Genomic DNA, 23,093 nt, shown 5'->3' on the forward strand with positions numbered 1-23,093 from the left:
GGGGCAATTAAGTGCACGGATCACTGCAGACACTGCACGGGTCTAGCCCCTGAGTCCTAATCGCGTTAACAACCAGAAGGGTTTCGTGTTTGGGCTAATCTCATATTAAGTGCTTCTCTGTGCCGTGTCCTTCTTTTCACCTTCATAAAGCGAACCGAAAATGTCGGAATTTGTGGCCGCTCAGGAAATTCTTGACGAGGAAATAAATGTTTATGCCGAACCCACGTACCGGTGTGTCTAAGTTAAAGAGTGTGAGATGGTGCTAATTACTCCGGTGATAGTTCGCATAGCCGGCGGTCTTTGAGTAAACAGCCAGAAATTACTGTATCTTACGCAGACGATCCTACTATTGGCTCGCGTGAGCAGTATTATTTGCCTGAAACTACAACTTTCCGGTTTACTTCGCGTGCGTCGTGGTGGAGAACACCTTCCGTACGTCCCACAGTGGTAACTGCTACAACAGACTAATCATTGTAGATATACATTCTTTTACCGTCGTTCCTCATTTTAACACTATCCCACGGATCGTACGTTAGTTTTGAAATTTACGAAGTTGAGTTAACTTGAATTAGCATTATGGCTCCAAAGATTAACTTGTTGCTGTCACTGATTTGCCGGGTCCATTACGCGGAGCAAGCTATAGACGTCGCTGATGTCGTTCGCAATTGCCAAACCGCCGAAATGCATGCTCGCGTATCAAAGTTCAATATGATGGTCAGCTTGATTCATGGTGTATTAGCAGCCATTGTTGCACCTAAGCTTGGAATTTTGTCCGATAGGATTGGTCGATGCCCGGTGCTAGCTATAAGCGCTATAGGATCGTTGGTAATGGGAGACATGATTTGAGTAGTTTTATGTTCTGACGTGTTTAGATTTCTAACTTAGTACTGATCATTGCGACTAAATCTACTAGTGTTTATGGCTATCGCTGGATTCTAGTTGGCTCCTTCTTTGAGGGTATGACTGGCTCAATTGCAGCGATGATGGCAGCAGCTCATTCTTACGCTACTGATTGCACTCCGGCGGAGAAACGAGCCGCAGCTTTTGGATTATTTCATGCTTCGTTGTTTGCAGGTATGGCTATAGGTCCAGCATTTGGTGGCTATCTCGTGAAGGTTACGGGCAGTATTCTCAGTACTTTTTATGTTGCATTTGTGAGCTCGCTTCTGCAATTTGTTTTTCTATACTAATATGTTTAGCTTTGTCAAATTTTGTTTATTATTGTCGTCTTATTTATAATTCCGGAGTCGGTTTCCGTTCAACATCGCTTGAATGCCAGAGATATGCATATACTCGATGCGGAGTTTAACGCCGTTAGACCATATACAATGCGTAAATTTCTTCGCAAGCTTAACTTTTTGGAGCCTTTGAGAGTTTTAGTTCCTGGTGGTGCTGTCAGACCGGCTGTTCGAAGAAATATGCAGTTGCTAGCGTCTATTGACACGCTTTTGATTGGTGCTGGAGCTGGCGGCATGATGGTTATTATTTTATACGCCGAGTTTACCTTTGGCTGGACGAGTGTTGAAGTAAGATTGTGACGAATGCGCTGTATATATTGATGGCTAACAGTACAGGCTGGATATTTTATGTCTCTCGGAGGAACAGTGAGAGCATTTGGTTTGGTTGTGATTCTACCTTTCATTGTTAAATATTTGAAGTCTCGGGATCCCTTCGGCCAGAATCACGTTGGGGCATCATATTCCGATGTCACATTAATTCGATTTACTACTGTGTGCGAACTTGTTGCTTTTATTGGGTTTGCGATGGCACAAACTGGTGTCCAATTTGCTCTTGCTGGAACCCTTGGATCAATTGGAGGCATTGCTTCACCAACTTTGCAATCTGCATTGACAAAACATGTTCCTAAGGAGAACGTCGGAGCAGTAAGTTTACCTGGTATACACCTTGATCATACTAACGAGATAGCTTCTTGGAGGACTGTCTTTATTGCATTGCATATGTACCATCATCGCTCCTATTATATTTTCAACAGTTTACGCTTACACTATCAGTTGGTATCCTAGAGCTATATTTTTTGCATTTACGGTATTGTATGGTTTGGCATTTTTCTGTGCGACGATGGTCAAGCAAACCCTTAATGATTCTATATATGAAGAGGATTATTCTGAAAGGCAGGCGACCCGATACGAGTTATCAGCACCTAGGGAAGCTGAGCCACACGCGCATTAAGCACTTACGAATTACTTGCGGGTTTTGTAGAGTTTTTTTTATTATCGGGTACATACATACAGTTGGTTAAATTGGGATTATTGGATGTTCTGTAGGAGTGTGATCTGTTTTTAGCATGGATGCGATATGCTGTCACTTGCATCTGGGGAACGTATAGTTGAAATTTGTAAATTGTTTGAAGACTACTTTAACTCGACGACTTGATCTATTCCGGGGTACTTGGGTACATCAAAACCCCATTTTTCAGCAACGCTCTCTGCGACAAACCTGCCACCAAGGAAATGCTTTCCAGTAAAAAATTGCGAGGCTGGCTTTGGCGCTGTAAGACTCACAAGTACTTTTGGCATGAAGTTCGCACCTGGACCAGACTCTGGTGGCCCAGAATCCACCGACCAGGAGGAAGGGATGTCGACACTCACCACAGGCTTGTCGGTTTGCTCCAAAAGAGAAATGACAGCGGGAAACGGATCTCTTAATGGCGGAGTAAACGAGAATCCAAAAAGTGCGTCAAGAATTTGATTGGAATCTGAGATTGCAGTCTCGATATTATCTGTGAACGGGACGGCCAACGTCTCTAATTGAACAGACAGTCTCTAAAACTAGTTGAGAAGTCATCCGTTGCTTAACACAATAAACATACCTGATATATATCACGCTTGGGACGCTTTGGGTAATACACGGTGGGAGTGTATCCAAACATTTTAAGATGCCGTGCAGCAACAAGGCCGTCACCACCATTATTCCCTGGTCCAACAAGAACCAGTACTTTTGAGTACTTTGAAGGAGGATATGATTTATAAACTGCCTGAGCACAAGATAATCCAGCCAGTTCCATCTTTGACGTCAATTATACTGTTCTACTGAACGTAATTGACGACTCACTAATTGATCCAGCGAGAAACCACCGGTTGACATCAGTTCACCGTCGAGTGCTGCAGCATTTTTGGCAGACAAATAAAGCTAACGCTATTAATAATTTGCGCTGTAAAATCAACTACTACTTACTCTTGAAGCCATCGCGTATGATACAACAAACGTTCAGGGCAGCACCACTAGTCGAGAGGACAGTTGGACTCGCGGACTCCACCAATTTAGTCGATGACGTCTAGCCGGTTAGGGTTAGGTTAAAACGCGTCTGTTCTGTGCTGTGTGAATTTAGAGTTTGAAGACGCGCCCCTTTCTTAGTTTGCCAAATTGGTTGAATTCGACGCGATTTGATCTCTTTTTCCTAAACGAAACAAACATAGGACAGTAGTGGAGAATTCAAAGTAAAAAGCACAAATAATGTCGTCACCAGCAGTATGATTACATAATTGGTAATAGAAGATGATATAACTAAACTCGATAGGTACACAGAAAGAAGAATCTCAAAAAGGGAATCCAGTTTTGCATTATGGTATCTGGAATATCAGGTACTGGCCGCACAACTTTCGTCAATACACTTTGCCATAAGAATGTGTTAGATTGTGCTGCAGAAGATACATATGCAGATGTAAAAGAAGCTCACTTAGACAAGGGCATTTCAATTCAGCCGGTTACTGTTGGTATGTAAATAATCGAGGAAGGCAATGTAAACAGGACTGAAGCAAATAGATCTTGAAGAAGAGGGTACAAGAGTGTCATTGACTATAGTCGATACTCCGGGATTTGGTGATAACATCAATAATGAGGCCTGGTATGCCCTACAAGGAAGAAGAGACTATCGCTGACAATATTAGTTTTAATGAGATCTTAGGATATCTTGAGCGCCAATACGATGAGATTCTGGCCGAAGAGTCGCGTATCAAGCGTAACCCTCGATTCAGAGACAATCGAGTCCATGTATTGGTGTATTTCATTACACCAACGGGACATGGCCTCCGCGAGCTTGATATCGAGTTGATGCGTCGTCTTGCTCCTCGCGTGAACATTATTCCTGTGATTGGGAAGGCGGATACACTTACTCCTGCTGAACTTGCGCTGTCCAAAAAACTGATCATGGAAGATATTGAGTACTTCAAGATTCCAATCTACAACTTTCCTTATGATGTCGAGGAAGATGATGAACAGACTGTGGAAGAAAATATGGAATTGCGCTCTAAGCTTCCGTTTGCGGTTGTAGGAAGTACAGAGTCATTTGAGATTAATGGCAGAAAAACGCCTGCTCGTCAATACCCTTGGGGATATGTTGAAGGTAATGATTGATTGAGTTTTTTTTTGCGTTTGTTTTAACCGGTTCAGTTGAAAACTCCGCGCATTCAGACTTTGTGTTTTTGCGTTCAGCACTACTTGGGTCACATCTTGCGGATCTCAAGGAAATCACTCACGACTTCCTCTATGAAAACTACCGTACTGAACGGTTGTCGAAGGGCGTCACCGACGCTACTCTGTAAGTTGTTCATGTCAGAAGTTTAGACGTCTATTAACCAGAAGTGATTCAAGCTTGAATGCAGAAGAATTAGCGGGCCAGTCATATTTGCTGAAAGAAGAACAGCTACGGCGAGATGAAGAGAAGCTTCGAGAGGTTGAACAGAAAGTTCAACGTGAAATCATAGGGAAGCGACAGGCGCTGCTGGCACGTGAGCAAGAGCTCCGGGAAATGGAAGCGCGATTTGCAAGAGAGTCCAGCGTCACTACGCAAGACGACAGTAGCGTTGTTGATTAGATTGCAAATGGGAATCTGCGTTATATTGTTTTAAACTATCGTTATTACTATCATTATTATGACTATGATTTTTTCGGTGAATAAGAAGAGCACTTTAATAGAGTAAAACTATGCCGCCCTACGATTTTATGGTTCGCAATGACAGAAGAGGTTAATCACGTTAGACATTGCATGCAGTTAGTTTTACAAGATTATTAATGTATGAGGTTCAAAACAAATCCAAAATCAAAAAAAAATTGCCTTGGCATACATGGGTCTAACCAGTAGACGCAGGAAAATACAAAAGCAAAACATTTTAAACAAGTCAAATCAATTCCCACTATAGCGCCAGTTCAAGAAACAAAACGTACAAATCAAAAAAAGAAAAACAATTTAAAAAAAGACAAGTTTGCCTCTATACATATGCACGAACCAAAAAAGTTCAAGAATGCTATACTTTGCCAGGCATGGTGAGTTTCTTTTTGTTACCATTAAGATGGTTATGTACTCGGCGAACTTGGGCTTTAGCCATCATCTTATGCGAGTTCTTATCACTAGCATCAACTAGACCCATAGTTTCCTGATCCTGATCGTTATCTGCAGTGATGCAGCAAATCTCAACGCGGTTTGTAAATGAGTCATTCAATGCTTCATAAATTGTGCATCGTCGTGTGGGATCAGGATCAAGCATGCGCAACAGCAGGCGACGACATGCTAAGCTATACGGCGCAAACATGCGGAATTTTGGCAGCTCTGTGGTCTCGGAATCAGTAAAATCAACATCCGGAAACTCTTTGTGAAAATCAGAAATGGTATTGTGATAAGCAACATAGCGTTCATCAGAATTGTCGGCCTTGGTGAATGGATGTCCGCCAAAGGTCAGACAAAAGTAAGTGATAGCGCATGACCATACATCAAGTCGCCGGGCATCATAGAGTACAACAGGGTGTTCTTCATTAGGAAATACTTCGGGAGAAATGTACGGCTCCGATCCGCTAACTTTTGTACACAACTTCACTGGGCCGTCGGGCACCGTATCTTGGACAACAAAAGAGACACCAAAATCACTAATCTTTAAAGTTCCGTCGGCGGTCAACAGTAAATTTTCAGGTTTGATATCTCTGTGAGCGATTCCCAGCGAATGCAAGTAAGCAACACCTCGCAAAAGCTGCTTAAATAAACAGTTACGCTCTCTTGCCGGCATTGGTTCTTGAAGACTTTTAATGAGAGAATAAACATCGCCACCGGCGCAATATTCCATGACGTGGCACCACTTGTTATGTGGTCCAAGACAGAGATCAACTGTTTTGACAATATTTGGGTGATTCAAACGCTTCACAATTTCAAACTCTACTGCAAGCTTGGCATTATACTCTGATTCACTGTCATAGGCCCCGTAACGATGAAATTCTTTAACCGCATATACTAAAGAATGTGTTTTGTTTGAGTGAACAGTACGTACAACAGCAGTTGCACCTTTGCCAATGGTGTTTCGACGAAGCGGTTGGCCGATGTTGAATGAAGAGTACTTTGCAGAGAGCGGCATTGTGGGAGGTTCAAAATTTGGGGGTAGAATAGGTGGCGTATGAGAGCTATCATGAGATCCACGAGAACCTTGAGTACTTTCCTGGTGAGAGGGAGTTGTAGTACTCGATGAAATTGAGAAGGAGCTTGTTGCTCTTTTCAAGACGTGCATGATTTCAGGAGGACGGGACAAAGTAAGGAGAAAAAAGGCACTGATAGTCCTAAGCTGACAAGTCGCGATCCATTCAATACTACGCGGTTATGGTGAGCATTCGTCTGTGAGGAAAGAAGTGTAAAAACGGCGGTTGAAAGCAATAGGAGAAACGAAATCCAAATGTGTATGACGAATACCACCTTGGTGCGAGTTGTTCGGTTCTTAAAGCTTGGGCAAACTTATACTGTGTTCCGTATGTGCATTTATTCCATATACGTATTACAAACACTAAGTGCATAAACGCATAACTGTGTGCTAACAAATTTCCCCGACCTCAAAGAATCCAACGTGGAGATATCTGGCAAACACTCACTCACATACACGTACTACATACAAAATGGGCGTTGTAATTAGATTAGTTCGAATGGGCTTGAGAAATGAACCATTTTATAACATAGCAGTCTCCCACAAAAAGTATGCTTTATTAGAGTTATAGTCTGAATTTACTAATGAGTATCAGAATTGGTCTGAATAAACTACCCATTGAAGTCATTGGGGTCTACAGAGCAACACCGACAGCATTTCCAAATCAAAAAGAAATACAAATGAAAGAAGTACAGTTAGATTTTGATCGTGCTCGGTATTGGCTCGGTGTGGGTGCTCTTCCATCCGATACAGTTAGTGATATCTTCAGAAAGGTGAGCTGATAGTAGGTGTATATACTATGAAGACCTGCTAATTACTGTCTTTATAGTTCAACATTCTACCAAAAAAACAGAAATCGAAATCAAAAAATAAAAAAGTGCAGAAGGAAATTGTCGAAAGCAGTACGGAGGGACTATTATAGAATGGACCTTGTAATTAAAGTATATATTAGCTATCTTCATCGTCCTCTTCCGACTCCAACTCGCTCCCTAATGCGCTTTCACGTGGATCAAGTTCTTCCATGTCTTCTAGTACTATCCGCTTTGGTAGTCGCGGTAAAGCAATGTCACAAACGCGTTCGTCTGTTAACAATGCGTCAACGTAGTCATCTATATATGTCAAACGAAATCCATTCATATTTCTTAGTCGCAACTTGTGATAATCTGCTAGTAATGGTTCTAGTAGTTTATACACTTGGGCAGGGGGGTATGTTAATCTGATGTAAAATGCAGCAAGAGCCCTTAAATATCTATGACTGTTAACTACTGCAATACATTTGGTGAATTATTTCACATACTTGAAATCTTCTGCTTTAAGATACTCTTCCACAATTTCTGGCTCTGGCTGTAACTGAATCATCTTGAAAGCTAGACACAAAAACGGAGTAGGTCGCTGCTGTCCATATTGTCCACCAATATAAGTCAATTCGACTGCTCTGTCGCATAAAGTGGCAGCTGCGCTCATTAAATTGAATGACCCAACACTTGAAGTTGAAAATACCTGTTAAACCAAAGCATTGCTCTTTCCAATATAAAGATTCAAATATTCTTTCCCGAATGATTTTCTCTATTAACCTCTTCCCAAATCAGTATGGTAAACCTGTACAGATCATTGTTCATACCGCAGGATTCTGGTTATGAATCTCTTTACCCCTAACAAGGCCTACATAATCAGTATAAATCTAGTACCAAGACATCAACCCACCTCGTTCTAAAGTAATTCCTCGTTCTGACTCCATTTTTGCATGTGCGATATCTTAATTGTCTATGATTTATTCATTATAGACTTTGACATCGTACGGCTTATAAGTACAAACGACAATCTACTTCTGTCAAACACTATTACTGCAACCCTGAAACCCTTTTAATTTCGTTCAGTTACGAGTCATAATTATTATATTCTATGCTTTATATTGGGCAGATTTGCTATTTAAATCATTATATACTATTGGAGAAAAAACTTCCGAGAGTTAATGCACACTTCTTTCGTACACATAGGACAGGTCATTTCGTATTGCTTGGAGCTAGTCTTCTTTTCCTGTAAATGATTCTTGACAATATCGGCAAGAGCTTCAATAAACATCGGATGGCCGTTTAATGAAGACGCTCTCTTGATCCCTGGAACGCCTGCCTCAGCAATCATTTCTAAATCTAATTCGTGTAAAGTTTCAATGTGATCACTTGTGAATGCAATTGGAATCAAGATCACGTTCGTTTCGCCCTTAGCAACTAAGGACTTTACCGTATCTGCAGTCTGCGCACCCAGCCAGGCGGAAGGTCCAACTTGACTTTGCCATACTAATCGGTACGGATTCGAGAAACCAAGTTCGGCCATCACATGACTCACCGTAGATGCAACTTCTGCAGGATAAGGATCACCCCGGTTAACCACTGACATAGGGAGTGAATGCGCAGAAAACAGAAGCACGACATTATTCTTGACACTGTCATCATACTCCTCAAGCTTGTCTCTAATCAAAGTAGCAAATGTCTTGATAAGCCCGGCATGCACTGGCCATCGATCAATCACACTCCAGGAAATTTCATTATTAGGATCTAACTTTTTGCTGAGCTTGGAAATCTCATTTAAACTACTACCCGTTGTCGAGCAACTGTACTGTGGATACTGAGTAAATGCAACTGCACGCTTGATTCCGTCTGCTTGCATTTGTTTCAATGTATCTTCAGTTAACGGAGCCGCGTATCTAAAAGCAACATAGGGCATGTGTGGTGCACTTTCAGGCGACAACTTATCGAGAGTCTTGCACATCTCCGTAGCCTGGTACTCGGACCACTTTCTAATTGGGCTTCCGCCGCCAATATCATCGTAATGCTCAGTAATCATTGGTGTCCGGCGCCATGCAATAAACTTGGCAAGCTGTTTCTGGTATCGGCCCAACGGAATTAAATCTTCATCCGCGAACAATCTGTACAAGAAATCGTACACTTCTGATAGAGACGAAGGACCGCCCATGTTCAGCATCACTATACCCTACCACATGATCAGTACTACAATCTCAAATCTGACCTTCCTACTTACAGTTGGTCCCTTTGGAGCAGTCCATTTCTTTGTAGTCGTCACCAGTCCTCGTGACTGGAATCTGAACGTCCTTAGCAACGACATGACTTTACTGTTGCGGTACGAGTAATTGGACTTTCACGCATTTAATTCATATTGGGCGCATCAAACGATTGACTGTCTCGAGGGTTAGGGGAATACTAGCACACGCCCAGAATCGAGCCAGTTTAAAGTCGCGTCTTGACATGTGACGCAACGCGTAGAAATACGCGTATCGTGAATTTGCCAAACTCAATTGAGTAATGGACTTGGAAGATTATTATGAGGTGGACGATGAAGACGTCATTGAAGAGCTTGTACGTATAAGTCGCTGAGATTTCATTCGCTCCCTAATGACGTAGGACTTTCGAAATCAAAAGGACGGAGTTTTGTTTTGTATCGATGCATCTCAGTCAATGCTAGAGCCCAATGGTGACTCTCAATGTGCTGCTTGGGTCGCATTAGAGACAGCTTACATTGCGCTTCAGCAACGAATTATTTCACAGCCAAGTGATGCAATTGGTATTATATTATTTGGAACCTCACGACAGTCAGATCCAGCATACGAAGGCTGCTATTTACTCATGGATCTTGATGTTCCAGACGCAGCTATAATGAGGCAAATTAAAGATATTCTAGAAGGTAAAAACTTTCTTCAATCACTTTTTCTGAGGATACTTATACATTAGATGATGATGAGTTTGAGCGGGTCTTCAAGCCGTCTCCGGCACCTGTTCCACTCGCAAATATGTTCTTCTTTGCTGGCCAGCAATTCACTTCAAAGTATGTTTTTCGAGAGTTTTAAGTTTAACTGTAACGGCTAACAGCCATTAAGATTGAACAAATACATGTTTAGACGATTATTTCTGATCACAAATAACGATAATCCACATGAAGGGCGACCAGATCTGCGGAAGACAACGCACACAAGAGTTCAGGATCTTTATGAAATTGGTGTTCGGATTGAACCATTTTTCCTCTCGTCACCGAAGAGGCCATTTGATACCGCAAAGTTCTACGAAGATGTCCTCTTTGGAGCGTTCCACCTTGCCAGTGATGTTGCTGAATTTGACATACAGCCCATTTCATCTACGGAGAAATTACAGATTCAGTCGCACATCAAATCTAAGCAGATTCCACGTCATGCAATTTTTTCTATCCCACTGCATATTGTCCCAGGAAAACTTTCAATTGGAATTAAAGGCTACGTGCTGTTTAAGAGACAAGAAATACATCGATCGCATTTTGTATACAATTATGGTGGTAAACAGAAGATTGTTAAAGGCCATTCAGAGGTCACAATGGTGCGTAATTGCTCGTATATGTCAAGTGATGCCGACTGACGGCACATAGAAACGAGAGAGCGAGAAAGTACTGAAACAGGACAATATTGAAAACGAGCAGAAACGCCAGGCGCCGCAAGCGTTTAAGGAATCTTCGCAAGCCAAAAAAGTTGCTAAGGAGGAAAGTCAGCGCGGTTTCAAATTTGGTGGAAGCGTTGTTCCTTTCACGCACGAGGAGATTCAGAGTATGCGCAGTATTGGGCAGCCTGGTGAGTACAATTATATTGAGGCCCAGCTATGCTGACAATGATTAGGCATAAGTATCATTGGTTTCAAACCTTCATTCATGTTAGATCCGACCTACAACATCAGGTCGTCTTATTTCATATATCCGAGCGAGGAAGATTATGTCGGTTCCATCCGCACATTTGCGGCGCTACACGCTAGTCTGATATCAGAGAACAAGATTGCAGTTGCATGGATGAAAGCTACTGTCAGTTCTTCACCATTACTTTGTGCTTTGATTGCGTGCCCGGAAATTTTAGAGTCTGTCGGTGGACGACAAGAGCAGAAGCAGGCCCCAGGAATATATGTCATTCGACTCCCATTTGCGGACGACCAGCGCGATTTTCCAGAGCCCTATACCCAACGGCGTACAGGTCTGATCATGTCTTTTAGACTATAAACAATGCTGAGACTTTATGACAGATGACAGGCTCGTGAAGTTTGCAAAAGGCATTATAACGGCAGTGAAAATGCCTCGATATGACGCCTTTCGATACCAGAACCCGGCGTTGCAGTGGCATTACCGAATTCTGCAAGCTTTGGCGTTAGAAGAGGAGTTACCGGCGGCTGAGGATACTACGGTTCCAAAGTATAATTCAATACACAACCGTGCGGGTGAAAAAGTTCTTGATTGGGGACAGCAAGTTGTTAAAGTTTACGAGTCTAAAAGATAGTTTGCAAAGCCGGTGCAATGATTTTCAAATCTAGCTTTTTACAGCGTCAAACATCACCACTCTCGCGCTCTTGCACATTATAATCTTGTTGGGCAGTTTTGGCGGTGCCGACTCCAGAGATGCCGCTTTCCTGGTTTTTTCCAAGCCAGGGTTTGAATGCCTCACCTTTGATGGAGCGTACAATGACATTATACACAATCATACCAGCGATAGTGAAGACAAAGCCGACAGGATAGAGCCAGTATACATAATAGCCAAAGACTTTAATGCCAATGAGAAGCCCCCAAAAGTCGGAGGTCAAAAGTGAGAGGTTGTAGAATGCGGCAGAGGACATGCGAAACAGGATTGGAGCAGTGCAGTAGAGGACAAGCATCGCCAGTGTGTACCCAGTAAACCATCCAGCCATACGGCCACCCCAATGGGCGTCGCGAATAGAATCCCTTTCGAAAATTGCAGCTTGAACGCCGTTGATAAACATGCCAAACAAACCCATCTGACCTAAAACCTCATAGATTGGGCGTTTAGATACTAGAAACTCCTCAAGGGTGTTTGAAATGCCATAACATGTCGCGCCAAGAAGAACAAACAGATCTCCTTTCACCATGTCGGTTGCAGAATAATTCTTGTCTCTAAAATGCCTGTTAGTATCTCACTACTTTATTCTTTATTCCGGAATCCTTACGTCAAGAGATCGCCAATGACTACTAAAACCATACCGGCAATGCAAATCAAAATACCAAGAACTTGATTCCATCTATATCGGACTTTTAAAAACAAAAAGGAAAGAATTACCACCATTGGGATGGCCCAGTTGTCCAGCAATTCAGCGCTAAGAAGGTTTGTATAAATGTAGGCTTTGACAACGAAATAATTCTATAATAGTTAATCTCTCATTGTAATATTTACTGCATAGACAACGCACTCCTTGCACATCAGCAAATGACAAAATGAAGTATCTCCAACTGTCAGAAAGCTGCATTTTAAAATACTTTTTGAATCCATATCTAACGTGCGTCAGTTTTTATACGGAAGTGATTTAGCCATTCGCGTACCTGTAGATTGTATATGGGGTAAAGATTAGAAACAAAATGACATAGTTAAAAAGTGTTTGAAATGCCGGAATACTGTTTCCATCATTCGCAAGATAAGTGGTAAATGTATTTGTAGCAACAATACACAACGAAAGAACCTGTCCATGAAGCAGAATAATCCAAAATCTCCATGTAAAGAAGAACTGAAATGGGCGCGTTGGTTTGGAAAGTGCCTCATCCTCTAACTCAACCGAAGTCTCTTCGACTTCGATATTACTCATTGAAGACTCAGTGGGAGCTGGCTTTGCAAGTTCAACCGATCCGTAAACATTATCGTCACCCCTGATAGGCTCTAGAATGTAAGGATTGTTTTCCAAGTAAGGCTTAGTAGACGACGCCATTATAGTATCTGCTTTTTTGACTTATAATTTTGTGTGACAGACTCTGCAAGACTATCCAGATCTTTTGATAGAAGCTATTCAAAAGCAGTTCTAGTTTAAACAAAACACGAAAGCAGAACTTCTTCAAGGTCAATCGTGCCGTATGAGGTGTTGCGTATAAATTGATACTTCAAAGTTCGAGCCGTAGAAAAAAAATTCGAACAATACTGCTGTGGCGTCACATGGCGTCACGTAGCGTGCGGCTCGGTAGTTTAAGTTTCGTCACGGGAAAACTGAGAACAGAATGTGACTAAATGACCACTCAGTGTCACTCTATTCTAAATTCAAGATGTAAACAAACATTTGGTTCGCAGTCATCACTCTGTTCCATCGGTCACCGTCTCCACAGCAGTATCTCTCGTTTTTGAGGCGACACAAGGCTGGATGGATACTCAAGTATGTGCTTTTAATTTTTATTTATAACATTGCTATTGCTAAACCCCATTAGGACGTATCACAGTCACATTTGGGGCAATCAACTGATACCAACAATGAACTGAGCAGGAAATTGAATGAGCTCGAAAATGAGTTTCAAAATGTGGCATACGAAAGTCAGAGATTGTTAAACTCTCGTGCTGCACCAATAGCTGGCAAGGTAAGTTTTGTCATTGAGGAGTGCTTGTTCATATAACAAATTGAATTACAGGAGAACTTACCCATCGCATCTACAAAGCAATTTTTATCTCGCAAGCAGCGAAATGCCGCTAGTAGATCACAAGACTTGAAGTTTGCTGCCGACATTGGACAGCAACTTCTTGTTGAATGTCGAAAGCTTCAAATACTTGCAGTGGAACGAGAGGAGAAACTGAAAGTTGCAGAATCGACACGTATCCAACTTGAGGGAACTGTTGAAAGCCTGGAATCTAAAGTTAGACAACTTGACGAATCAGAAGGTAATTACTTGTGAATGTTTATGTACCGATCTAAAAGAAGTAGAACGATACAAAGAGGAAAATTGGAATCTTGAACTTAGATTGCAAGAGTTGGAAAGTGAGAAGTCCAACGATTCTGATCGATGGTCTAGGCTCAACATGGAAAACAATAAGCATTTGCAAATGTATTCGGCACAAATTGAGGCGTTAGAGCTTGCACAAGTGCGTGAGAACGGACTTGTTTTAGAGATGGAAGCTTTGAAAGCAAAATATGAAAACGAAACGGCAAACTACGAACAACTTGTGGCCAACCTGCAACAAGAGAATGAGACGCTTAGCGTCACTATCGGCACACTTAATGAGCAGCTGACGAATCAGCAATTGTCAGATGAAATTGATTACGTCGACGGCAATGATAACTTTCAGAAGGAAGGTACTCCAGACGTTGACCTCTCTGATGATCCAAAGACGCCAGAGCGGAATCCACCTATGTCACCTGTAAAAGCTACGCCAGCCCATCATGCTGGTCTTGAGGGCGAAACCTTAAAGGCATCTTTAAACCATGCACATCGCATTATTAGTAATTTGAGAGGAGCTGTTCATCGCGAAAAAACGGAAAAATTGGATTTACGACGCATGCTCGACGATGCCGAAAAGGAGATAGAGTCTTTAAAGACCAATAAGTCGATTCGGCGATCAAGAGTGCTACAAAACGCACCAACGACAAAGCGGACCACTTTACTTGGAACAAGTGGTCTTAAGTCAAAGTACAGAGTCTCTGCTGGTTCAACGGGTTCTGTGGGTGCCGAAGGATTTGGCGATGATGCCGAATGGGAAACTTTTAATGCCCATAAAGATGAATTTATGTCTGCCAGGGAATCAGCAACCGAAACCGATGGCGGGTTTGAAACTGCTCAAGATCATCCTACCAGTGACGAAGATTTGGGAGATCTTACTGAAACTGACAATTACCAAACAGGAGTTGAATCGATTCTGGCAGTCCTTAATGAAGATGTTGACACAGAGACTGAATCGTCGTCGCATGACTACTACGACAATGACAGTGTCAATGAGTCTCCGGTCATGAGATCTCAAACCAGTGGTCGTTATCTGCAACACAAGCGCGATAGTGGCAATTTTACAACTCCGCAGCCATTATTCAATGAACTCGGATCAAGTCCGTTCGGTGGGAAGCGAGACACGCCGATCAAAGCGTCAAAGCCTGAACTCAAAGAAACTGGCTGCATGACAGACCCATGGGAACCGGAGATGGTCTATGTCGATCAACCGGTTCCTATCACAAAAGAGAACATTGTTGCTGCTGCAGCTTCCCTGTCGATGATTGCTCTTGCAAAGGAAGTTTACGAGGACTTGACAACCCGTAAAGTGTCTCTAGATACTATTCAGAAAGATGCCGAATTGTTAAATTTGATTCTAGTTTCAAAATCGGAATACGACTTGCTCACTGCACCTGTTGTTGCAACTGTGGAATCAGTAACGGCCGATGCCGCTTCTCTTAATATGGTAGTGCTTGCTGAGCCTGAATATAAGGAGCTTACTGCTCCACCTACAGAAGCTTCAATAGTAGCCGATGCAACAACTTTGTCTATGACTGCAATTGCAACAGCTCAATACAAATCTTTGACTGCACCAAGAGAGCCTACTTTGGAAGTTCTGGAAGCCGATGCTCGTGCACTTGATATGGTTGTGGTTTCATCCAAAGATTATCAGACAGCGCCGACCGTAGAATCTGTCACATCAGATGCAGCGACTCTATCACTGATAACGATTCCAGTTGACGAATATAATGATTTAATGGCACCGCACGATTTGCCAAAAGTGACTGAAGAAGCCGATGCACTGTCAATGGTTTTGGTCTCCAAGCAGGATTACAATTCCTTGATTGCACCAGTCACATTAGATTCATTGATGGCTGATGCAGCAATGCTATCAATGACTGTCATTTCTACAGAGCAATACAGCAGTTTGGCGGAACCGCTGTCTATTGAGAGATTGGCACGAGAAGCCGACTCTTTGTCGATGACTGTTGTTCCTAAAGAGAAGTACGCTGAGTTGACAGCTCCACCAACTGCGGATTCTGTGGCTGCTGCTGCATCAGCGCTCTCTTTGACCGTCTTACCCACTGAAGAATACTGTAATCTTATATCGCCGCCGACAGAGAATAAACTTACAGAAGAAGCCGAAAGACTCAATCTGGCTGTGCTTCCGAAAGAGCAATATGACTCACTGACTGCACCGCTAACGGCGGCCGCTTTGGCAGCAGGTGCAGCAACGCTGTCCATGGTCGCCATCTCGAAATCGGAATACGACTCTCTTAAGGTACCTGCCCTGGCGCCGACTGCCAGCGTACAGTCGGTAATTGCGGATGCGGCCTCTCTGGACATGATTGCACTTCCAAGAACAGAGTATCAGTCTTTGATCACACCTGTTCCGCCTACATATGAGTCTATCAAAGCTGATGCTGAAAGTTTAGCAATGGTTGTTATGCCGACTGATCAGTACTTGCAAATCACTAGTCGTACACCGTCTGTTGACTCAGTCACTTCCGATGCAGAAGCGTTGGGTTTGGTTGTGATGACTCGTGCTGAATACGATGCTGTGTTTAACAGAGCCGTAACTGCTGAATCGGTAGCTGCTGATGCAGCTACCATTTCTTTGGTTGTTTTGTCTAACGAAGATTATAATATGCTAGTTAGTCGTGATGTTTCTATCGATAGTGTGACTGCAGATGCCAATCTGTTGTCAATGGGCGCAATTCCTCAAGCAAAATATCAGTCCTTAACTAACAAACTAATTACTGCTGAACCTGTTGCTGCTGATGCTGCCGCATTGTCTATGGTTGCGATTTCTGCCGCTGACCATGCCGAATTTGAAGCGAAACGCGAAGATAGTCCCACGTCAATTATGACTGAAGCAGCGGCTGTGTCAATGTCAGCTACGCCCAAGGCTGAATTTAATTCTCCTGCAGCAAGAGAAGTCACCTTAGAGTCATTAGCCGCCGATGCGTCAAGCTTATCGATGATTGCAGTTTCAAAAGATCAGTACGAACAGCTTGCAAGCCGCGAAATAACAGTGGAGTCTGTTGTTTCAGATGCGGAGGCACTGTCTCTTGTTGTGCTACATAAAGATGACTATGATACGCTTGCTCACCGCACAATCACACCTGAGTTAATTTCGGCAGAAGCGGCATCGCTTTCGTTGGTTGTCGTCCCTGTTGACGAGTACAAAGCATTAACGAACCGTGCAATTAATGCGGATTCAGTAGCCGCTGACGCTGCTACATTGTCACTAGTGACTTTGTCTCGAGAGGAGTATCTTACTCTCACCAATCGCGAGGTAACTAGAGAGACTGTGTCGGCTGATGCTTCTGCATTGAACATGGTCGCGATTGACTCTAGCACTTATGATATGCTAGTTGACCAAAGCCAGCGTGGATGGTCTGCTGACGGACCGTCGGGTGCCGACCGATCTATGGCGGTTGCTAGTGGAGCCGCAAGCACAACCACATCTTCAAAAGATACCGGCTTATATGAGGAAGAGAGGCGCCGTAGCGCGCCACTCATAGTACGTGCGGCAGAAGTTGGAAGCCAGGAAGGACTGTCTTCGGATAGCAATGGTTCTATATTAGCCACGAAGCAGGTTATCAGTGCTGTTACACAGACCATGATTGGAGAGTTCCTTTACAAGTACACTAGAAAGCGGGGACGCCAGACCATGTCTGGAAATCGGCACAAGAGATATTTTTGGCTTCATCCTTACACGCGAACTCTGTATTGGAGTACAAGAAATCCATCTGAAGCTGGCGAGGTGAAGGCCAAGTCAGTAACAATCAGCAGTGTAGAAGTGGTACATGATGACAATCCATTTCCGCCTGGATTTTATCACAAGAGCTTGCTGATTAAGACTTCTACTCGAATGATACAGATCAGTTGTTTAACGCTTGATCGATTTGATGTTTGGTACAATGCATTATCTTTCGTTGCTTTGCGTACAAACGCTGTTCCAAACGTTATTGCAAGGCAGAATAATGCTCCAGCGAGTCATGCACCAAATTTTGGATCGCAGGGTTTAGATTTTCGCAAGGCAAATGCACTAAGTAGCTCACAGTATGCGAATATTCCGCATTCGAGAACTCAAGCGTCAATGTCGTCATACAACAGTCGGACCACAAGTAGTGGGCCATCGCGAATGCGCGGTGTGCCGTCAACGTTTGACTCGCAAAGTGCGCGTATAGTCAACCATGGGTCTATGGGTCGGTTAACATCACTACTACGACCGCCGACTGGAACCGTGCACTCTAAACAGCAGAATGGGCAAATGATAAACGGTGTCTATGAAGCTGGTCTGGCCATCGATAGCGCCGATGAGTTGCAGGCGCAGATTGAAAAAGAAGAGCAGGAGATGGATGGTCTAGAAAATGTCCGAGTTTGCTGTGACGGTATGTTGTTGAGGAAGTGAAGGCGACGGATACTAATACGCGATATAGGCAAACATGACGTCTCTAAGCTGAATCATCATGGCCAGCACATGCATGCTTGATTGTTTTCCATACCGTTGTTATGTTTTTAAGATAGCCACTCCTTTATCACGGTCATTACCTTTTCATGCTTTTACGTTATCTCACCTTAGTCGTTCTTTACTTATTTATTCATGTCGAGTTTTTGTTTTTATTTTTGCACTATGGAAAAAAATCTATTTGTATGATGTTAATGCATACCATTTATTATCGCTATGTATACCAGCAAATCTGTGTGTGTCACAGTTTTAACTTATCTGCCATGCAAAGCAGCGGCCGTTTTTTGGGTTGAGACTGTGTAAGTGTGATTTCACCTAAATCACCGTACTGCTCAACAAATCGTTTTCGATGATCTTTGATTCTGTCGCGAGACGAAGTCGGTGGAGACTGCAATCTCTCGAATAGCAAGGAGGAGCCAATTGCGGAAGTTATCATGTCACTGGTGTCGTGCTCGTTGTCACTGTCCAAAAGTTCAGTACATTGTTGCGTTGGAGACAACGGATGCGGTCGTAGGTTCGTCTTCTCGACTGTGAGGAATTTCGCATCGTCGTCGAAGCTAGTGGAATAGCTTGACTCTTTCGAGGGAGACACATCCGGGGTGCCTAGTGCCTTGTTGATAGCTTCGATATCGATCTCTATCTGATGTACATTTGATCTGAACTTCGACCTAGCGTCTTTCTCACTCGATTGCGTGTGATTGTTAGAAATCTTCTGGAGGATGCGGGATGGAGCGATTGACCTGTTCTGATGAGCAACAGACGGTATTGTAAGACCGTCGTTTGGTTTTTGCAGTTGTAGGGTCGGATCAACTGGTTTTGACAAAGTTGGTCGTAACGCTGACTTTGGAGTAGTATATGTTTGTGAAGTAGATACTTTCCGTGCTGGTGTTTGTATGGAGGGTCGTCTAGTTCGAGAAAGACCGATCTTTGGCACAGAAACCGGCGTGTTAAGATACGACGGAGAAGACTATAATGACAAATAAGATTAACACTCTAATTTAATTGTGTAACATACAGAAGTTTTTGTCATTGGAGTGTTGCAATGAAACAGCGGCACCGGTGTTAAGGGTCGCTTTGCAGAAATCGCGGCGTTCCCAACCGGAAGATTTGATGTTATCAATGACGTGTTACGCGGTGTTTCGTTTGGTGAAATCGTTGATAATGGCCGCGATAGTCCAACTGGGCGTGAGCGTACCACAGTCGAAGTCGGTATTTGCACATTTTGATTTATCGTAGGTGAATTAGTGTTGCTCTTTCGACCTGGTGTTCGAATAACAGACGAAATATCAGTGGTGTAAGATGTCATTGCGTCTTCAATCGTCACGAGATGATGTTCCATTCTCAATGTGTCACCAATCTCCAAACTTGATCTTGTTAGAAATGTGCTGTCCTGTTTGCGTCAATTTGTGCTCGCTTATAGAAATTCAATAAGAACACTCACAACCAGCACATTAGCAGAATCATGAAGCATTGCTCGCTTGTTAAATACGTGTAGTTTGAGCGTTCCTGAGCATCAGTCAGTAACAAGTTAGGTAGCACCTGGCCGCAATAGTACCGTCATTCCACAACTTCGCTTTCTGTTTAACCTGGGCGGTCCATAGAACTGCATAGACGTGCGTCTCTGCATGGACAGCAGTCATTATGTTGTTTGATTAGTATAGCGGTGTGTATGCTGGCCGTTAATATTCAGGCACGTCAAAGTAAGCGCGTAGAGTTTTGTTATGATTACTCCCAACTCGACAAATAGTCACGTTTTGTTCGCACAAGCAAAAGTCTTGAAATGATGGAACTGCAAAACACGATTGTGAACACCGCAGTGATTTGTTTGCTAGACTCAAAATTGTCAGTGAATGATTCGACTGAAGTGAATATTGACAAAATCAACCCTTCATTGGCCCAATCTCTGTACAGCCTAGGGCTTCAGACAAGCGGATTTGGAACTAAGCAAGATGGACTCACTGAAGGCGTGATTAAAAGATATGGTGCAAATATACTATATATACTGTATCGTCCAGTTGGAATAGCTCTTTGCTTTGAAGATGACAGTAAAACAGGTAATACGTCTATTTGAAAGCAACTTATTTTTCTAATGAAGAGTAGGCCAGTTTCATTTAGCCGCCATTGAGTTCTATAACGGATCAAAGGGTTATTCGCCTACACCAGAGAAGTTGCTACCATTTAAAGGCATAAATTCGATCACAACAGCAAAAGATTTTGTGGAATGTTATGGTGAACCGTCAGATAAAGGCGGTGGAGTGACACAGCAATTTGATATATGGATGAGGTGGGATGTAGTTGCTGAAGTTACATTATGGGAAACAGAAATTTCACGGTCACAAGGACCACAAAAAAGCATAAGTATGGAAGTTGGGATAGATGACCGAGATTGGGATACAGCCAGTAAGGGCAAATGGAAGAGTATTATCGTAACATTGAGCAATTAACACGATGCAAATAACCATTGGAAAGCCATTTGGTTTACGAAATGATTAGGGTACAACTCATACAAAGCACTTTAGGCAACACATTTGACGCCTACACCCATTCCGACCACATGACTGGAACCACAACCACACATGCCTTCCAGAGAATAGCGAGACTTTCGATGATAAGTCCAGGGTACTGTGTGACAGATGATTCCTCAAAAAGCTTGTAGATAGTGTATAATGCGACATTAAAAAAGTGATAGATGAGAAGGAACGGAACAGGAAGAATACTTGACAATCAATAACATTTCAATGGAATACAAAAATACTCACCCAGATAGCAAACCAATAGGTTCAGCAACGTAAATACCACCTCGTTGAAAGTATGTGAAACAGCCTTTTTGCAACCGCCGTAAACGGTCATCTACATCATATCAGTACCATGCTTGTCTAGTAACGTCCGATACAAACCATTGGCCGCAAACAACGCATAGAGAGCCTGAGCAAGAATATTAATAACAGTGCTTAGGTTTTTTCGTCGCCAGTAGAATTCGTTAAGATTGGCAAGTACTGCGCCGGTATCTTCTAAATCTGGAACTCGGGCGGGAGAGAGCATCTCAGTGATGAGACTAACATCGTTAAGAGCCACAGTCATACCACCTCCGGTCAAAGGATGGCGCATATTGTATGCATCTCCCAAAATTAATAATCCTTCGACTATATTTGACGAAGGCGGCAGATAAGAATTTGGCATAGTTCTCAATCGTTCAGTCTCAATAGCTTCTCTAAATGATGGCAAAAGGCTTGGTGGTATGGATCCTGATACAACCCTACTGAGATAATTCTTCAGGTCTCCGTTTCCAACTGCTGGCAGTTTACCTTGAACGTCAACAAGCATTCTAGTCTCATGAGTGCCAATCTGATACACAAGAATCGGTGGGTTATCTCCTAGGATAACATGTCCATGATTTGGACTTGGGAGGTCCGTATCTTTCAATATCAAACCAACAAAATGTGACTTAACCTTGACTGGCTTGGTAATAAAGTCCTTTCTAAACTTGGAGAATGTGCCATCGCAGACAACAATTAGCGAGCCAGAGTACTTTCCATTGTCAGTAACGGACAATAAAGAAAGGCAGTGATGTGCATACAACTTCAGACTCGTCGGTCTTCTTATTTGAGCATCTAACAGCACACACCTTGCCAGTTTCTCTGTCAGTGATAATCTCGTTTACTGTTGCTTCTAGAATGGTGATACTGATATGTCAGCATTTAACTGATTAAACCGCTGCCAAAAAACATACTTGGATGAGCTCTTTGCTGCTTCACGCAACTTCGAAATAAATCTTCCGTGATGAAACGATCGTCCCTCCATTGATTTTTCAGGATTTTCAGAGTCGGCAGCATATGGCAAAACCACTTTTGATTGTTTGTAGATGACGGCATACCCGACAGCTGGTATGGCATCAATTCCGTCTAAACAAGTAAGTAGACCAAGCTTCTTAAGAGCCTTAACACCTCCCGGTTGTAACAATTCGCCAACAATGCGGTCTGGCTCCGCCATGTCGCGTTCTACACGCGTCATTATCTCATGAGACTTATACAGTTCAAAATATACATACCAATAAGTAACACGTTTCTACCTTGCTTTCCCATCGTTGCTGCTAATGATGAGCCAACAACACCGGCACCGACAATTACAACATCGTATTTAATGAACGTAGAAGCCATTTTCACGTGAAAGTCTCGCCTCTATGCTCCAGTCAACTCTTAAGCTCCTTAACAAAGCAGATTGGGTATCAGATAAATACGGACTTGAATTACGAGAAATTTGGCTAATTAAGTCTCTGCAAAAATAGAATACGAGGTGTTGATAGAACAGAAAATATCGACTGTTATGGCACGGAGCATCAGAAATCGAATGATTGATTATAGAAGCCGAACCCGAACTGATCAAAGTCCGAATACGAGTTCCTAACGGAGTCGGGTTAGGGCCGCAACAAAGAGTCGGTGCTAGGATTAGGGCTATGTTCAGGCCTTAGGGTCATGTCAGGGGCAAAACGCAAGACGAGC

General features: G+C 42.9%; 13 protein-coding genes across 13 annotated transcripts; 6 read left to right on the top strand and 7 right to left on the bottom strand.

Moving 5' to 3' along the window:
- Positions 1–87: 87 nt before the first annotated feature.
- Positions 88–2,589, top strand: V1512DRAFT_255877 (major facilitator superfamily domain-containing protein). The gene is made up of 7 exons (XM_066914883.1): positions 88–432; positions 478–527; positions 573–825; positions 873–1,154; positions 1,200–1,526; positions 1,575–1,883; positions 1,927–2,589. The coding sequence occupies exons 3-7, from the start codon at positions 577–579 to the stop codon at positions 2,188–2,190; spliced, it is 1,431 nt and encodes a 476-aa protein (XP_066773998.1). The 5' UTR covers positions 88–432; positions 478–527; positions 573–576; the 3' UTR covers positions 2,191–2,589.
- On the bottom strand, positions 2,256–3,251 carry V1512DRAFT_231544 (YjeF N-terminal domain-containing protein). The gene is made up of 4 exons (XM_066913990.1): positions 3,196–3,251; positions 3,073–3,150; positions 2,831–3,025; positions 2,256–2,783 (listed from the first exon to the last, which is right to left on the bottom strand). The coding sequence occupies exons 1-4, from the start codon at positions 3,205–3,207 to the stop codon at positions 2,373–2,375; spliced, it is 696 nt and encodes a 231-aa protein (XP_066773999.1). The 5' UTR covers positions 3,208–3,251; the 3' UTR covers positions 2,256–2,372.
- Positions 3,252–3,387: 136 nt separating this feature from the next.
- V1512DRAFT_255883 (Septin-domain-containing protein) lies at positions 3,388–5,052 on the top strand. The gene is made up of 6 exons (XM_066914884.1): positions 3,388–3,489; positions 3,539–3,734; positions 3,784–3,865; positions 3,909–4,363; positions 4,411–4,558; positions 4,603–5,052. The coding sequence occupies exons 1-6, from the start codon at positions 3,475–3,477 to the stop codon at positions 4,832–4,834; spliced, it is 1,128 nt and encodes a 375-aa protein (XP_066774000.1). The 5' UTR covers positions 3,388–3,474; the 3' UTR covers positions 4,835–5,052.
- On the bottom strand, positions 4,903–6,691 carry V1512DRAFT_255884 (HAL protein kinase). Its single transcript, XM_066914885.1, has one exon. The coding sequence runs from the start codon at positions 6,507–6,509 to the stop codon at positions 5,265–5,267; it is 1,245 nt and encodes a 414-aa protein (XP_066774001.1). The 5' UTR covers positions 6,510–6,691; the 3' UTR covers positions 4,903–5,264.
- A 117-nt stretch (positions 6,692–6,808) lies between these two features.
- Positions 6,809–7,540, top strand: V1512DRAFT_273123 (ribosomal protein S16 domain-containing protein). Its single transcript, XM_066917715.1, has 3 exons — positions 6,809–6,965; positions 7,012–7,189; positions 7,246–7,540. The coding sequence occupies exons 1-3, from the start codon at positions 6,889–6,891 to the stop codon at positions 7,336–7,338; spliced, it is 348 nt and encodes a 115-aa protein (XP_066774002.1). The 5' UTR covers positions 6,809–6,888; the 3' UTR covers positions 7,339–7,540.
- On the bottom strand, positions 7,319–8,242 carry V1512DRAFT_273124 (Pre-mRNA-splicing factor 38). The gene is made up of 5 exons (XM_066917716.1): positions 8,121–8,242; positions 8,038–8,078; positions 7,917–7,992; positions 7,714–7,870; positions 7,319–7,665 (listed from the first exon to the last, which is right to left on the bottom strand). The coding sequence occupies exons 1-5, from the start codon at positions 8,152–8,154 to the stop codon at positions 7,365–7,367; spliced, it is 609 nt and encodes a 202-aa protein (XP_066774003.1). The 5' UTR covers positions 8,155–8,242; the 3' UTR covers positions 7,319–7,364.
- Positions 8,243–8,301: 59 nt separating this feature from the next.
- Positions 8,302–9,599, bottom strand: V1512DRAFT_273125 (uncharacterized protein). The gene is made up of 2 exons (XM_066917717.1): positions 9,456–9,599; positions 8,302–9,407 (listed from the first exon to the last, which is right to left on the bottom strand). Exons 1-2 carry the CDS (start codon positions 9,537–9,539, stop codon positions 8,361–8,363), a joined length of 1,131 nt encoding a protein of 376 aa, XP_066774004.1. The 5' UTR covers positions 9,540–9,599; the 3' UTR covers positions 8,302–8,360.
- On the top strand, positions 9,472–12,102 carry V1512DRAFT_255893 (SPOC like C-terminal domain-containing protein). The gene is made up of 7 exons (XM_066914886.1): positions 9,472–9,790; positions 9,836–10,115; positions 10,163–10,256; positions 10,309–10,777; positions 10,827–11,025; positions 11,071–11,415; positions 11,465–12,102. Exons 1-7 carry the CDS (start codon positions 9,737–9,739, stop codon positions 11,713–11,715), a joined length of 1,692 nt encoding a protein of 563 aa, XP_066774005.1. The 5' UTR covers positions 9,472–9,736; the 3' UTR covers positions 11,716–12,102.
- V1512DRAFT_231564 (uncharacterized protein) lies at positions 11,654–13,314 on the bottom strand. The gene is made up of 4 exons (XM_066913991.1): positions 12,768–13,314; positions 12,638–12,719; positions 12,398–12,588; positions 11,654–12,344 (listed from the first exon to the last, which is right to left on the bottom strand). The coding sequence occupies exons 1-4, from the start codon at positions 13,145–13,147 to the stop codon at positions 11,762–11,764; spliced, it is 1,236 nt and encodes a 411-aa protein (XP_066774006.1). The 5' UTR covers positions 13,148–13,314; the 3' UTR covers positions 11,654–11,761.
- A 386-nt stretch (positions 13,315–13,700) lies between these two features.
- V1512DRAFT_201839 (meiotic cell cortex C-terminal pleckstrin homology-domain-containing protein) lies at positions 13,701–18,537 on the top strand (the record flags this gene model as incomplete). The annotated part of the gene is made up of 5 exons (XM_066913231.1): positions 13,701–13,781; positions 13,833–14,079; positions 14,123–15,748; positions 16,238–16,650; positions 17,671–18,537. Coding segments are annotated over 5 exons (3,234 nt in total), but the record flags the coding sequence as incomplete, so codon positions are not given.
- A 194-nt stretch (positions 18,538–18,731) lies between these two features.
- Positions 18,732–20,447, bottom strand: V1512DRAFT_255900 (uncharacterized protein). Its single transcript, XM_066914887.1, has 4 exons — positions 20,150–20,447; positions 20,036–20,100; positions 19,610–19,984; positions 18,732–19,561 (listed from the first exon to the last, which is right to left on the bottom strand). Exons 1-4 carry the CDS (start codon positions 20,232–20,234, stop codon positions 18,836–18,838), a joined length of 1,251 nt encoding a protein of 416 aa, XP_066774008.1. The 5' UTR covers positions 20,235–20,447; the 3' UTR covers positions 18,732–18,835.
- On the top strand, positions 20,341–21,345 carry V1512DRAFT_255902 (uncharacterized protein). Its single transcript, XM_066914888.1, has 2 exons — positions 20,341–20,648; positions 20,695–21,345. The coding sequence occupies exons 1-2, from the start codon at positions 20,375–20,377 to the stop codon at positions 21,036–21,038; spliced, it is 618 nt and encodes a 205-aa protein (XP_066774009.1). The 5' UTR covers positions 20,341–20,374; the 3' UTR covers positions 21,039–21,345.
- V1512DRAFT_255906 (squalene epoxidase-domain-containing protein) lies at positions 21,016–22,948 on the bottom strand. Its single transcript, XM_066914889.1, has 6 exons — positions 22,643–22,948; positions 22,325–22,592; positions 22,172–22,277; positions 21,492–22,122; positions 21,354–21,444; positions 21,016–21,310 (listed from the first exon to the last, which is right to left on the bottom strand). Exons 1-6 carry the CDS (start codon positions 22,749–22,751, stop codon positions 21,130–21,132), a joined length of 1,386 nt encoding a protein of 461 aa, XP_066774010.1. The 5' UTR covers positions 22,752–22,948; the 3' UTR covers positions 21,016–21,129.
- Between the last annotated feature and the right edge of the window lie 145 nt (positions 22,949–23,093).

The sequence above is a fragment of the Lipomyces arxii genome (genome assembly GCF_038497795.1).
Source record: "Lipomyces arxii strain Phaff 12-163 unplaced genomic scaffold V1512scaffold_1, whole genome shotgun sequence".
Taxonomy (NCBI): Eukaryota; Fungi; Ascomycota; class Lipomycetes; order Lipomycetales; family Lipomycetaceae; genus Lipomyces; species Lipomyces arxii.

Coding starts and splice junctions, on each gene's coding strand:
- V1512DRAFT_255877 (XM_066914883.1), top strand. CDS start 577: ATGGCTCCAAAGATTAACTTGTTGCTGTCACTGATTTGCCGGGTCCAT. Junction 826..872: donor TAAGCGCTATAGGATCGTTG/GTAATGGGAGAC, acceptor TGACGTGTTTAG/ATTTCTAACTTAGTACTGAT. Junction 1,884..1,926: donor CTAAGGAGAACGTCGGAGCA/GTAAGTTTACCT, acceptor CTAACGAGATAG/CTTCTTGGAGGACTGTCTTT.
- V1512DRAFT_231544 (XM_066913990.1), bottom strand. Junction 3,026..3,072: donor GTTTCTCGCTGGATCAATTA/GTGAGTCGTCAA, acceptor TTGACGTCAAAG/ATGGAACTGGCTGGATTATC. Junction 2,784..2,830: donor CCAAGCGTGATATATATCAG/GTATGTTTATTG, acceptor AACTAGTTTTAG/AGACTGTCTGTTCAATTAGA.
- V1512DRAFT_255883 (XM_066914884.1), top strand. Junction 3,735..3,783: donor AATTCAGCCGGTTACTGTTG/GTATGTAAATAA, acceptor TGAAGCAAATAG/ATCTTGAAGAAGAGGGTACA. Junction 4,559..4,602: donor GGCGTCACCGACGCTACTCT/GTAAGTTGTTCA, acceptor ATTAACCAGAAG/TGATTCAAGCTTGAATGCAG.
- V1512DRAFT_255884 (XM_066914885.1), bottom strand. CDS start 6,509: ATGCACGTCTTGAAAAGAGCAACAAGCTCCTTCTCAATTTCATCGAGT.
- V1512DRAFT_273123 (XM_066917715.1), top strand. CDS start 6,889: ATGGGCGTTGTAATTAGATTAGTTCGAATGGGCTTGAGAAATGAACCA. Junction 6,966..7,011: donor ATAGCAGTCTCCCACAAAAA/GTATGCTTTATT, acceptor AATGAGTATCAG/AATTGGTCTGAATAAACTAC. Junction 7,190..7,245: donor TTAGTGATATCTTCAGAAAG/GTGAGCTGATAG, acceptor CTGTCTTTATAG/TTCAACATTCTACCAAAAAA.
- V1512DRAFT_273124 (XM_066917716.1), bottom strand. CDS start 8,154: ATGGAGTCAGAACGAGGAATTACTTTAGAACGAG. Junction 8,079..8,120: donor AGGAATTACTTTAGAACGAG/GTGGGTTGATGT, acceptor CTGATTATGTAG/GCCTTGTTAGGGGTAAAGAG. Junction 7,871..7,916: donor GCAATGCTTTGGTTTAACAG/GTATTTTCAACT, acceptor TAATGAGCGCAG/CTGCCACTTTATGCGACAGA.
- V1512DRAFT_273125 (XM_066917717.1), bottom strand. CDS start 9,539: ATGTCGTTGCTAAGGACGTTCAGATTCCAGTCACGAGGACTGGTGACG. Junction 9,408..9,455: donor CTGCTCCAAAGGGACCAACT/GTAAGTAGGAAG, acceptor ATCATGTGGTAG/GGTATAGTGATGCTGAACAT.
- V1512DRAFT_255893 (XM_066914886.1), top strand. CDS start 9,737: ATGGACTTGGAAGATTATTATGAGGTGGACGATGAAGACGTCATTGAA. Junction 10,116..10,162: donor AATTAAAGATATTCTAGAAG/GTAAAAACTTTC, acceptor CTTATACATTAG/ATGATGATGAGTTTGAGCGG. Junction 11,416..11,464: donor CTATACCCAACGGCGTACAG/GTCTGATCATGT, acceptor ACTTTATGACAG/ATGACAGGCTCGTGAAGTTT.
- V1512DRAFT_231564 (XM_066913991.1), bottom strand. CDS start 13,147: ATGGCGTCGTCTACTAAGCCTTACTTGGAAAACAATCCTTACATTCTA. Junction 12,589..12,637: donor CATTTGCTGATGTGCAAGGA/GTGCGTTGTCTA, acceptor TAACTATTATAG/AATTATTTCGTTGTCAAAGC. Junction 12,345..12,397: donor GTCATTGGCGATCTCTTGAC/GTAAGGATTCCG, acceptor CAGGCATTTTAG/AGACAAGAATTATTCTGCAA.
- V1512DRAFT_255900 (XM_066914887.1), bottom strand. CDS start 20,234: ATGACTGCTGTCCATGCAGAGACGCACGTCTATGCAGTTCTATGGACC. Junction 19,985..20,035: donor ATTCTGCTAATGTGCTGGTT/GTGAGTGTTCTT, acceptor TGACGCAAACAG/GACAGCACATTTCTAACAAG. Junction 19,562..19,609: donor CTCCAATGACAAAAACTTCT/GTATGTTACACA, acceptor TTGTCATTATAG/TCTTCTCCGTCGTATCTTAA.
- V1512DRAFT_255902 (XM_066914888.1), top strand. CDS start 20,375: ATGATGGAACTGCAAAACACGATTGTGAACACCGCAGTGATTTGTTTG. Junction 20,649..20,694: donor TGAAGATGACAGTAAAACAG/GTAATACGTCTA, acceptor AATGAAGAGTAG/GCCAGTTTCATTTAGCCGCC.
- V1512DRAFT_255906 (XM_066914889.1), bottom strand. CDS start 22,751: ATGGCTTCTACGTTCATTAAATACGATGTTGTAATTGTCGGTGCCGGT. Junction 22,278..22,324: donor GCAGCAAAGAGCTCATCCAA/GTATGTTTTTTG, acceptor CTGACATATCAG/TATCACCATTCTAGAAGCAA. Junction 21,311..21,353: donor CCTATTGGTTTGCTATCTGG/GTGAGTATTTTT, acceptor TTGATTGTCAAG/TATTCTTCCTGTTCCGTTCC.